General features: G+C 35.3%; 4 protein-coding genes across 4 annotated transcripts; 3 read left to right on the forward strand and 1 right to left on the reverse strand.

Annotated features, from left to right (window-relative positions):
- Nucleotides 1-314: 314 nt before the first annotated feature.
- On the forward strand, nt 315-1,103 carry RO3G_14264 (uncharacterized protein; the record flags this gene model as incomplete). Its single annotated transcript, XM_067668848.1, has 1 exon — nt 315-1,103. One exon carries the CDS (start codon nt 315-317, stop codon nt 1,101-1,103), a length of 789 nt encoding a protein of 262 aa, XP_067524949.1.
- Nucleotides 1,104-4,056: 2,953 nt separating this feature from the next.
- On the forward strand, nt 4,057-4,816 carry RO3G_14265 (60S ribosomal protein eL18; the record flags this gene model as incomplete). The annotated part of the gene is made up of 3 exons (XM_067668849.1): nt 4,057-4,059; nt 4,226-4,312; nt 4,361-4,816. 3 exons carry the CDS (start codon nt 4,057-4,059, stop codon nt 4,814-4,816), a joined length of 546 nt encoding a protein of 181 aa, XP_067524950.1.
- Nucleotides 4,817-5,795: 979 nt separating this feature from the next.
- Nucleotides 5,796-7,700, reverse strand: RO3G_14266 (uncharacterized protein; the record flags this gene model as incomplete). Its single annotated transcript, XM_067668850.1, has 1 exon — nt 5,796-7,700. One exon carries the CDS (start codon nt 7,698-7,700, stop codon nt 5,796-5,798), a length of 1,905 nt encoding a protein of 634 aa, XP_067524951.1.
- A 2,705-nt stretch (nt 7,701-10,405) lies between these two features.
- On the forward strand, nt 10,406-11,881 carry RO3G_14267 (uncharacterized protein; the record flags this gene model as incomplete). Its single annotated transcript, XM_067668851.1, has 4 exons — nt 10,406-10,808; nt 10,874-10,937; nt 11,112-11,664; nt 11,816-11,881. The coding sequence occupies 4 exons, from the start codon at nt 10,406-10,408 to the stop codon at nt 11,879-11,881; spliced, it is 1,086 nt and encodes a 361-aa protein (XP_067524952.1).
- Nucleotides 11,882-13,360: the final 1,479 nt, after the last annotated feature.

Raw genomic sequence — 13,360 nt, forward strand, 5'->3', positions numbered from 1 at the left:
TTATATGGACACAGCTGTACCACCCATTTATTATATTTATCCTTATTGATATATTATATCATTTGCTTTATTTATAACATGCTTGCTCTTCATACTAACCCTTGTTTCATCCTATTGATTGGGTCATCTTACAGCGGAAATATAAATATAAAATCACGGGGATGCATAAAGACTCCATTCAATTTTTTTTTTTTTTATTTCTTTTTTTTTTTTTTGTATCTAATTTTATTCAGTCTATTATCATCATGATGCATACAACGGCGAATTGTCCTTTGAGATCGATGGCATGGATTACGATGAATGAGGATAATAGGATGATTGAAGCCACAAAAGAAATGATGGAATTATTAGAATATGATCCTATCCATCAACCCTTGGATACCCTTTGGACTGATCACCAAAAGACAATCGATGCCTGCCTATTTCATCCAAAGAGAGAGGATGAAAGGAGTGAAATATCTTACGATGTCACAGACCTCAATCCGATCTTTTCTCCATCCGATCTCTCTGTCCTTTTACTTTCCATCTATGGCACGATCGAAGCTATCTCTCCAGGAGGTATCGGGATCTGTAAGTCATGGGTAGGTCAACCTGTGATGCGATACATTCATTCAGATGACCTAAAGAAATTCTGTGCGAGTACGAGTCGAGCCACGCGTTCTTTGTCTATCGTTCAGCTGAGTGCTCGCTTAGAATCCGGTGAGTGGTTCGACTGGACGGTGATGCCTGTCGAAAATAAATTGATTTACCTCATTCGACCTTCATCCACAGAAAACGATCCCAAGGAAATTCCGGTCGTTCATCAACTCGTCACAGAAGCCCAAAGAAAATTCTCAGAGGCATTGGAGAATGGAGTGACGTGGTTGACTCATCATTTGGCTTATGGACTCTTGATCCTTGTTCAAACCCTCTGGGGATTATCGACTTACAGGACCGAATTGAATTATTTGATAAAGAAAAGACCAGAAATAGATTTAGTCTGTCAACTGATGGGATACTTTGGTGTATCAAAGAATAAATCAAGATCTTGGATAGATCAATGCGTAGATCAAACATTAGAATGGTTCATTAAAGACAATAATATGAATGCCTTGATTGTATAACAATAGATATACCTTGACTATTTTTGTATTTTTAATTGTAAATAAATATTCCCCCTTATTATTCCCCCCCCCCTCTTTCTCTCTCTTCTGCCGAACCTTTTAACCTTCAATCCCGTTTCATTCGTTTTCTCTGTGTTCTTACAGCTCAATACAGAATATCACATGAAATTCTTTTATTCGTGACATACCAACCTCTTCAGAGCCTATCTGCTCATCTTTCAACCCATTTCAAAAGATCAACAAATCTTTCTTTTTTAAAACAGACTAAAACTTCATCTCATCAAACACAATCAAACATTGATAGGATCCAGCCTATTATTTCATATCCGCTCAAAAAGAAAGGTCATAAAGCTGCCTGTTTCTACCTTTGACTAGCAGTGATAAACACAACTTTTTTTCAATCATGAAACGAATCAAAATTTTCCTAATCAACATCTCTACTTCTTCACAAGTCAATAGACACTGTTAAGCAAGCTAGACCTTTCATATACCCCTTCTTGACCTTCTCTGTTTGTTTTTATTTCTTTTAGTTGAATACTAAATTTGTTTTTAACTTCAATAGGTCTAGCTTGGTCGGCATTAAAAATAAAACTGAATCAAGAGTGACCGGTACTACCTCAAGTTCATAAATCATTCAAGACCCCCCCGTCTCCCCTAGAATTCAACATGCTTGACTCTTAAAAAATAGGGTTTAGGAAATGCAAGAAACCAGATAATCTGCATGTGGTCATTTTAAGCAAGAAATTCATTGTGTCTGTGAATAGGATTCACATCTGTTTACTATTTGAATTGTATCAATTAACTTTTCTTGATAGCCGATCTGCTATCTCGATTCTACACATTATCAAGGTTCTAATGAAATTATTATCTTAAATACACAAGGTTCTCTTTCTCTCTGTTCAGTTATCTTGCCTTATTAACCATGTTATGATCCATAAAAAAAGTCAAAACCATCACTCATACTCATTTCATATCTCTATCCATCTACAGTAAGCCATAAACCTATTGTTGAAAGCATCCTCCCTAAAGTTCAAGACATGCTATGAATAAATAAAAAGTTTCTTTTCTTTTATCAAAGCAAATGGGTGTACTAGAAATATAAATTAATGATGCAACCTCTATCAGCCTACTTACGAAAAGAGCTGGTTGCTGTAATCAACAACATGGGGACAAAGTGTTGGATATGTTGTGTATCACTTCATCTTTTTTTCGTTAGAACCACTCATTTTAAAACAAGATCAATCCTATAATAATGAATAGGCATAATCAGACTTTTTTTTTTTTTTTTTTTTTTTTTTTTTTTTTTTAATTCTGTGAAGCATAAGGCTAGCAGACAAGTAGATCTAGCTGATGACTTGAAAAGTTCCACCAATCATGCAAAATGGCAGGTTCCTTAGAAATGCTACCATCATACCACCTTTGGTCTTGCAAGATGCTCCCAAGCAGTCAAGATCGAGATCGATGACCATCACAGGCTGGTTCGTTCTACTTGGTGCAAAAGAAAAAGATGGAAATATAATGTGTTGGGGATTTCTAGACAGCAACCGTAAAGACAGAGAAAGGGGCTGCAAGCATGTTTATTATAAAGAAAGAAATGAGATCAAGTCCCAATAATCAAACGTCTGATCAGGATTATGTATCAGCCGTCATTGGTAGAGTCATAAATACTTCTGTTGGGCCCATTTGTCACTGTATTTGTACAGGATGGATCTAAAGTCCAAGGAGGCAGTAGAAATCAGGTCTAATTTACCACAATCATAGAAAAGACAGAAGACAATCCTCACCTATGGTCTCTTTAATGGAAATGCTTGTGTTTTGTGCCAAAGTGAAGAAAAGGGCTGATGGAAATAACTTTTTTTTTATTCAACTCTGTCTCTAGGATAGGCTCCAATTCAGAATTGAATGTCATTAGATAAGCTACTCTACCTTTAGCTCGAGAATATAAACATTCCAAATTTGAAAAACGACCTCAAAGAGATCACTACCCATTTCTTATGGTCCACTTGCAACATGTATAAAAACCGTCATCATTTACTCCTCTTCTCACCCACTCTACCTTTTCTGCTTCTTACATTTAAGGGGAAAATAATAACAACAACAAATAAACAAACAGAGTCAACTTCAGTGTTATCTCGTTATTCACAAGGATGTGAATTGAAATGAAGAAAATAATTTTTTTTTGTTGATCATCATGCCTTGTGTTCTCTGCTCTTTTTAGTAAATTGCTGCCAAGTACAAGCTAGCGATCATATGAATCCTTCACTCTTTTTTTTTTATTCAACTGGATACCAAAACCAACAAACGTATTTTGGCTTACTCTATGTTTTATTGAATTTCCCTTTAACCCCTCTTAGTTGGCTTTCCTTTTAATGAGTAAAAGTTGATGTTAAATCTGTTTATCATAAATGATTGCATAATTTAAACAGGAAGCCTTTTTATTTACAAAATCAAAGAGGAATTTTAAATAAACAAAAGCAAACATCAAGTGCTTTTGAATTATAAAAGTATCTGTGTAGTTAAAAATGACCCAAAGACGAATTGATAGGATGATAAATGTCTAATGATTCATTCTTATTATATAATGTGGTCAATAAGGGCATTTTGGTATGGTATACATGACAGACGACTACGAATTTCATCTACAAACACTACTTTATCGCCCTCATACGTACTTACACATGGAAAGAACATTTTTAATAGAATAAATCAAGTAAAAAAGGGTCATTTAGAATGCCGTTATACACTTGATAGAGCCTTACGAATTTTTGTAAAGATGTGTAAAGCATTTTGATTCACTGCTGACATCTTGCTTGTTCCGGACCGGATATGAAAGTAAAAGACAAGATCATTTAAGGATCCGATGGGCAAAGTAACTTTGCAATCTCCCCCGCAATATATTAAAGATCCTCTTTTCTTGGACACAAGCCCCTAGGACCTTGGTTTACTTCATAAAATGGTAAGAATCATCATCATCATCATCATGTGTGTTGGGAGAAGAGGAAATGGATGGATGAGATTGAAGAACATTTTTAAGAAAGATACATTTGATTAAACAGACGATGAAAAGAGCGCAAGAGAAAAAGAGAGATGATCAGTAGACTTACCATTTTCGATTTTTATAGGGTATCGATCTTAAGAATCACCACGTCAAGAACTCCAACCGTACTTCTCCCAAGTCAAACAACGTTTACTTGGCCTTGTTAGTCAAGGTAAAAAAAAAGAAAGAGAGAGAAAACAAAGGCTGATGTTCATTTTAGCTTTACCGTTTCCTTTCTCGTCGTACCGATGCCGAATTCAACAAGGTCGTCTTGAAGCGTCTCTTTATGTCTCGCGTCAACCGTCCTCCTGTCACTGTTTCCCGCATTGTTCGTAATGCTAAGGATAACAAGACTGTTGTTGTCGTCGGTACCGTCACTGATGATTCCCGTCTTCTTGAACTCCCCAAGCTTTCTATTGCTGCCCTCCACTTCACCAAGACTGCCAAGGCTCGTATCTTGAAGGCTGGTGGTGAATGTTTGACCTTGGATCAATTGGCTCTCCGTGCCCCCACTGGTTCCAACACCATCCTTATCCGTGGTGCCAAGAACGCTCGTGAATCCGTCAAGCACTTTGGTTTCGGTCCTCACAAGAACAAGAAGCCCTATGTTCGTTCCAAGGGTCGTAAGTTTGAACGTGCTCGTGGTAAGCGTGCTTCTCGTGGTTTCAAGGTTTAAACTATTCATCGCAATAAACGATACAAATTTATTAATCCAAGAAAACGACATTGAGAAATCTGTATTGTTCACTTTTGCACCCTGTTTTTCTACACATTGTCCAATGAACTTTCTCATCCTTTATTTCATTCAACAGTAGCTTTAGGGGGAAATTGTGAGTCAATCGGATTTGAGTTTTGATGGTTTCAACGTGAGAACATTGCCTTGTTCTCATCGAATTTGAGTCAGTGATACAGTATCCTAAGCAGGGCCCACCTCTGACACTGTCTTGCATACATGAATTGCTTCATCCAAATTCACCCATCACTTGATACATGAACATGGCCATATCCATCAAAACCAAAGGGATTTAACAGGACCCCTTTTGTCGAACAGAGGCAAGACCTCAGTCATCCTGTCGATCCACCAAAAGTTCATTTTAATAATTATAAATAGTCATGTTGTGGGCAAAGTTTACGACTGTTATTAAAGATAAACATGGAGAAAATGAAACAGAATAAAGTTTGTATTCAACAATGCCCAAGTTGAATATGTACATACACAATAGAACCGTCTGATTGGATGCTTTCACTATCCTCCTTTGCTGCTGCATCCAATTGACTGTTGATGTGATGGACAATAGCGAACTACTGAATAGTATACTTTATGTCTTTTTTTTTTTTTTTAAAAAAAAAAAAGAAAAGAAAAGCCTTTAACTTGCTCCATACAAATACTAGATCATTGAATACAACTTTGGACATATCTGGAATCTGTATCAATAATCTTATTAAAGTACTTTGGACCAAGTTTATGTGGAAACTGACGTGATTAATGACAGTAGGTTCTTTTCTCTCTTGTTTAATGAATGGATCAATTAGAAAAAGAAACTGCTTTTATTTCATATTATGGTATAAAGGGATCATATAAAAACTGTAGATCAGAAAATAAGAAAAGACATGGTGGGGAATATACCAAAGTTTATATACAATGACAACAGGAATCAGATGAATGCCGTCTCGTCTTTATCCAAGTAAGTATCCATCACTTTTCCTATTTCATCAAAATAAGCAGCAAACGTCGGAGGTTCGTTCATTTCTAGCTCATCTGGTTCAGAATTTGTCATGGTACTCAAACTTGAGCTTGAATCAGGTGACGATACACTTGGCAGCATACTGTTAAGCAATCCGTAACTGGTGTTTGAATCTTCCTCAGTGTGCTTTTGTATTCGATGCTTCAAAACAAACAATGTCGTTTTCAGGTTCGCGGCTGCCCTTGCCCTAATTTGAGGATTCGCCGATCTCTTGAGCATGCTCATGGCATCGGCAGCGACCATCACCCAGTGCAGTTCGATATTGCAAGGCAGTCTGTGAAAGAGGACGTAAAATATTTTGGCTACAGCATCTGCACAAATGGAGACCAGCAGTAAAGCACGGTCGCCGTCATACCTATCCATACTCGCACCTTCCAGGCCTGTAGTCCAGGGCGTTTCCATCAAGCGTGTTTCAAGCGTCAGCCAGTTGATGTAATATGTTTGATTTAAAAAAATAGCATAAGGGTTGCTGCATTGCTGGATTCGCTCAATGTCAAGGTACTCAAAAGGTGAATCGGACAGTCGAAAATGTGCTGGCAGACTCTTCCAAAATTCACAAAGTTGATTCTCCAGTCTTTGCAAGTCATCAAGAGAGAGCTGCTCGAGCTGGCCGGTGAACAGTTGATATTTAATTTCATCGTCTTTCTGAGACAGTTGACAGTCATTGATTCGAACCACTTGGTAAAATGCCTCTACAGAATCTCTTGTTTCTTTGTTATGGTCTTCAATCTGCAGTACGATAGGATATCCGATGCCTGTGTCAAACAGAATCGAACTGTAGTCTTTGAGGCCATCATAAATCACATACAGGGAGAATTCGAGATACCTGATTGCATAAAACAGACGTCTCCATGTCTCGGCTTCAATCATCTCCACCGTCTGAACTTTTTCTGTTGTTTCTAATTCACAAAGCAGATCTGTGTATTTTGGCTTGAGCTCAAGAATCATTCGCCATGCCAAGTTCATGTACAGCCTTGCCTCCGAATTATCCAAGATGATCAGTGCGGTTTGCGATAAAAACAAGAGAGTGGCAGCTATAAAAATGTTGGGCTCCTCTTCAAATAATACATCATCCAGGCGTTCTTTTGCTTCTTTACGAAAATCCTCTGCTAATGATTCTCTTGTCATTGGATAAGGTATCGGTGGTACATGCTGACATTGAGTATAGGTCACAAAGGAAGCTATGGCACTAGTCACCATCAGGCTGAGGTCAGCTTCAAAAAGAGGAAGAAAATGAGGCATTGGAAAAAGAGGATGAAGACGTCCCATACACCTAAAGTAAGAGTGGATGATTTGTCGCTTGAGCTGTATTCGTGTGGAATCGTCACATACTGGAGCGATTGCAAGTAGAGTCTTTTTCTGTTTGTTTTGAAAGAATGCGTGAAGGACGTATTCTATCTTTAACATCTTGTTGGTCACAGTGAGGATATTTAAGGAGCGATCGATGTGATAATTAGGTGTACGCATAGGTGATGAAAATGAATAAAAATATTGAGATGTCGCTGACAAAAAGGTACTGACATCAGCTAGACGTTTGATAGAAGTCTGGAAACTCATACCCTCAGACCCGCTGGTGATAGTAAGCTTCCAGTTGTTTTGAATTGTTGAGTCACTGGTAGTATGATCCGATTGAGAAAAGGTTGTACTGCTGGCTGATGAGCTCATCCCGAGTATGTCTTCGTCCTCATCTACTTCCTCCTCTTCTTCTTCCTCTTCCTCTTCCTCTATTTCTCCCTCTTCCTCCTCTCCTTCTTCAGAATATTCTGCAGATTCTAGTTGGAATTGAACATTGTAATTTTTGAATTGTTCTTCCATTCTTGCTAATTGTTGTTCCAAACCTTTCACTTGTTTCAGTAATTTATTTTTTTTAGATGTCGATACTGGTTTGTTCAAGATTGTAGGCTTAGCATTAAACTTAAAAATACAAAAAGTTCTCATTTTTATGCATCGTTCGCATTGATTTCCCTGAATAACAACACATTTTCTTCGATGAGCTCGACAACTTTCACCTATGCATGTTGTGTAAGTTTATGAGCTCAAAAAATAAATAATTAAAATATGCCAATTACAAGGTTTATTTCGCTTTGGTCTTGATTCTTCAGCAGAAAACATACTAAATTGGCCATTATTTTTTTTTTTTTTTCATCCAGTAAGAAAAGGTTTAGGAAATTTGAAATTTTAACAGAACTAACGGAAAAAATAACGGCCCGTGAAATAAAATGATTTTATTGGAATTTATTTTATCCTTGCTTTGAAGACAATCTCACTCTTTTACTTTTGGTGAATACAAGTCAACTTGACAGTTTTAACTGAAAAAAAAAAAAAAAAAAAAAAAAAAACTAGCTTATGTTTTATTATGCACATAAGAAACGAACAAAAGTAGAAAAGAAAAATGTACTCGGCTTGTCATAAATCTAGATGAATACAAGACATGCGTAGAGCAGATAAAGTGTTTTAAATCGAGCAAATGAATGTCAACAAGACGATAGCAAAAAAAAAAAAAAAGAAAGAAGAAGAAAAAGGAAAAAGAAAAAACAAATAAAAATAAATAAATTAAAAAAAGAAGAAAAAAGGGCGATATTTGGCAAGTGCTGGTTCCAAAGACACCTGCACGGGACTCTAACAATAAAGAAAAATAAAGATGCAGACTTGTGTTTATTTGTTGTAGAACAGTCCATTTCAAATGCTGTCACTTTTTTTTTTCTTTTCCAAAAAGTAAAGAACTTTCTTTTATTTTCTAGAAACAAACAGAGTGAAAACACAAAAAAAAATTTTTTTCTTGTGTTTCATAAACCATGGTTTCCTCTAATCGAAAAAAAAAGAGAAAAAGAAAGGCTGATTATAAAGAAATAGCGTTATGTTTAACTCAATACATTCTACTGTTTCTTTTTGTATTTATACCATCAAATAGTATCAAAAAGATGGAACAGTTCTTTGCATCCAGAAGTTAGTATAACCATTCAATGTTACAAAAAAAATATACTTGAAGCTTATTGTGATGAGACCTTCTTATTTTACGTCATTCATAAAGAAAACAATGCTGTACTAAGACATTTCCTATTTTATACTTTTCCGTTCACTGCTCTGTAGAATCCCCTCTTTTTCTCCTGTCATTTTGCAACCGTGTCTAGAATGATGAATGTATTGATTTTGAGGGGGTGTTTGATAAGAATGTTCTTTTTATGTTCTTAAAGGAGGAGGGGTTAAGAATGCAATGCTGTTAAAGTAAATAAATGGCAGTGTTTATTGAGATGAAGCCGTGTTATAGATTCTATCAAGGTTTGACCATAGACTAAAAGAAGAGTCTAGAAAATCACACAGATGATGAGATGATAAAATTATTTGTAACACATAAACTGTAAAAGTAACAGATTAGATTAAAAGGGGAAGTTGATCAAGTCGCCAGCAATTGTCCTTGACTGTACAGTAACACATACTTTCTCTATTTAGTCTTTATTCACTCTATTAAAATGGCCCTTTCACTTTTTGTTATCCCTTTTTTATCAGATTAATTGTTACACAATAAGAATATTGACGTCATGATAGCTGTCAAAAAAAAAAGCAAAGAAAAAAAAAAAAAAAAAAAAACTTCATAAAAAAACCTTATAAAAACCGTTTCCTTTCTTCTTTTTATAAAGTCATTTTAATGTGCTGAACCATTACATTGCTTCTTTTTTTTTTCTTTTCAAGGAGGAGAGTAAATAAGGTCGGAAGATCATTGTCAAAAGCATCTGGAATTAAATAATGTGTTACCTAAAAATAATGAGATGAATATACAATACCTTATTGCTCTATAGAATTAAAAGAAAAAAAATCGTTCTATAACATCTTATAGACTATTTCTATTTAATAGGATTGAATGAATTATAGAATGTATAAAAATAAAAAAAAATAATAAATTGTATTTTTTTGTGGGATTTGTAAAAAAGTATGGTAAGCATGTACAAATTTGGTTAGTACGAAATAAAGTTAAAGTAGTGATGATATCATAGATTTGCATGGCCAACCTTATTTTAATACGAGTTACATTTTTATGGAGTACAATCGTTTTTAAAAAAGGAAATTGTTAAAGTTCCCGCTTACACAAAGTGCCAGTATGACATCATTTTTAGGTTTTTCAGGATTTGTTTCTTGTGTTACATGAACAGAGACATCTTGTACCTTTTTTTTTTTCTTCTCTCTCTTTCCGTGCCTTTAAAAAGGATATTTTTTTTCTTTCCTTCTTCTTCTCTTTCTTTCATCTTTTTTCAGTGGATATAAAAAGGATGGCACAATCCGCCAATCAAAAGACAATTTTTGATTTGAGCTTTGACATAAAATTAATTATTATCAACTATCTGGACAATAGATCATTAGTAAATCTGTCAAAAACATGTGCTTATTTTGGTACGGCAAAAAAAAAAGATTTACATTCATACATGAACATCAACTCAATCAAGCTCTATTGCTCGTCATAAGCCAGGCTTGTACGTCGCACATTTTCTTACAGTGATGCTCATGTTAGTACGATCCACAGACCGATGCCGTCCTTACCGCCTTTCTTGAATTTTAGAGCTGGTGTAGCTATTGGTTCAACCTTTTATATGCCCTTCATGAGTGATACTCCCTTTTGCTACATCTTTGATCTCGTCACCGAACAGTGGTCCTCTAGAGGCTTGACCCCTATCAATGCAACAAATGAAAGCTATCCTGAAGTGACGAGTGCGACTGCAATTGGGCGCAAAATTTACTTGGTAGGCGGTCGTCTCCTAAAGTCCTACACATTATCCAATAGTTTAATCGAAATTGACACTGAAACCTTCACTGTACAAGCAATCACGGATGCCGTCGGAACTCCTCCAAGAGCACGCCATGAGCATTCAGTGGATGCTGTTGCGAATCGTTACCTTGTTATTTTTGGTGGATTATGCTATAATTCTGTAGGTAACGTCAAGAGAATGTTTTAATTTATTTTTATCTTTGTTACTTGATTCAAGATACGGATTTAGGTGAAAATGATGTCTATGTTTATGATACACTAAGAAAAAATTGGTTTGTACCTCATGTGAGTGGGTAAGTACGAAAGAGGGCGTTGGGTAACAAAACATCTCATGTTTGGCTCCTTAGGCAATTTCCTCATCTGAGGTTTAGTCATGCGAGTGCAGTGATCGGAAAAGATCTCTATATTCATGGTGGCGTACAAATTGATACTGACAGCAGCTACATCATTTATGATGATCTCTACAGACTCGACTGTCAAGAATGGGTTTGGTACAAATATGAACATCCTGAGGTCGAAAGATATTTGCGTGGTCAACCGCAAGTGGATGCAGTGCAAAAGAACTTTTTGATCCCAACCACTGGTGATAGCCCTCATGATCGATTTCAATCCTACATGTGTGCAGCCTCTAATAAGTTAATCACCTTTGGTGGATATTCAATCAGGATAGGTGAAGAAGACAATGAAATTTCTTACAATTATCCTCTCGACGAATTATCCATCTTTAATACCAAAAGACACTCTTGGGCAACGATCAATGCTCGAGTACCAAAAAAGGAAGATGAGGATTTTATGACGGTCTCAGATATGTGTGTGGCTGTCTTACCTGTAGATTCCAGGAGAGTCAAGATATTCATTTTTGCCAGTAAGAGGGTACAAGAGGCTCATGAAAAGCATTACAATGACATCTGTACTATAAGAGACCCTTCATCGTCACATTACGCTTCGGGAGATATCGTAGAGAATTATCTTGATGACTCCCGCAATTTTTGTGTTGATCGCCATCGTAAAGTCATAAAGGTAAGTTGACATTAGATTTTTATTGCTATCATTTTCCACTACTATTATTTTTCTTTATACATGTGTTTACATGCAGAGCTTGAATCTGATTATGACTTACCTTTTCTACCTTTCTTTTTCTTTTCTTTTTTTTTCTTCTTCTGATATACAGCTCCCTGAAAGAGAATTTAGAAAATCGGACGATTCTAAGCATTCTGAGCATGTAAAGGAACCATAACTTGATAGACAAAGCAGTAGTAAAGAAGCGAAAGGAACAACATCCATCAAACCTCTTCATAAGGACGACAATGTAGACAGTAATACAGATAATATGCAAGGAGAGATGAATGCTTCAAGTATTTCTTCCCGTGATAGTGATAGTTCAGAGGGCTATACTACGGCTAAAATGAGAAGACAAAATAGGATCACTCCCTGTATTATTGTCATTGATTTGTTAGAATAAGGGAAAAAAAAATCTCTTTCGTCTCTCTTTTTTTTTTCATGCTTTGGGAGAAATAAAATTTGCATAAAGTAGAGTGAATAATATTTCATACAAATGCTTTTAACTATTTGCGTTAAAAAAAATATTTAATTCAATTTTTAAAAAAGTGGAATAAACTAATTAATCTCTAATTTTTTAATAATTACATAATTTAAGGCACTATTTTATATATTTCACCTTATAATCTTTTTATTTAAACAACAATAGCCAACCGCAATTATCTTACTCGCATCTTCTTCTCTTGCTTCTTCTTTTTCAATTGGGTATTTACTTGACAGGACTATGTAAGAACGTCACATTATCGTGAAATGTGAACAGTAATAGAAAAAATTGAAGTTTCACGAGTGGTGCTCAAATCTCAGACAACATAAGTTTGGATAATGTTTCTAAATTAGAAAAAGAGTGCAAGCTAGGGCGAAAAGGTGTCTATACAGAAATCAATTGAATATATTAAAAGACTCTAATATATACATAATTATGTTAGTATAACTAAGGATCTTAAAAGCACAAGGCTTACTGTTATAGTAGCTTAGAAAATGTTAATTGACTCCTATGGTCATTTAGTAGAAATATCTAGAAGCCGTACTTCTGAATCTTTTTTATTGCTTCCATGCTAATCAGTAGGATGAGAGGGGATCAATTTTTCCACAGTGAATATTGCATTGTTTTTAAAACTTTCTCCGAAATTCCCTAAGATCACTAATTACTGACGTTTTATCCGCTTTCTTGCCCATGTACTCAATCATTATTTTTTGTAATTTACAATTCATGTCTTCCTTTTAATGTGCTATACATATCCTAAAGCATGTAAAAGTAATGAAAGTTAAAACCAATCACTTCAGGACATATCTACTTTTATAACTTTTTTTTAACAGTAACTTCAGCATAGTTTGTCTGAAATGTCTTTATGGGGACTGCAGTAAATGCGTGTTCTTGATTGTTAAACTCCAGTCAACAAATAATCTTGTATATTTTTCTTTTTTAAGTTTCATGCTTTCTTTTTGATTTCTTAAATTTAAGTAAGTTTAAATTCAAAACGATAAACTTGATTTTTAAAGACTTTCAGATACAAAGAATAGATCAACTATAATTTTCATGAAGAATTTACTAGAACTCATGCTCACTCAAGCATAAAAATCAATAATGCAATCATAAATTCAAAAATCGACAAGTTCATTCAATACTATTATTAAAAATCAAAGATCAAGATGGTAA

Source organism: Rhizopus delemar, genomic scaffold (assembly GCF_000149305.1).
Source record: "Rhizopus delemar RA 99-880 supercont3.13 genomic scaffold, whole genome shotgun sequence".
Taxonomy (NCBI): Eukaryota; Fungi; Mucoromycota; class Mucoromycetes; order Mucorales; family Rhizopodaceae; genus Rhizopus; species Rhizopus delemar.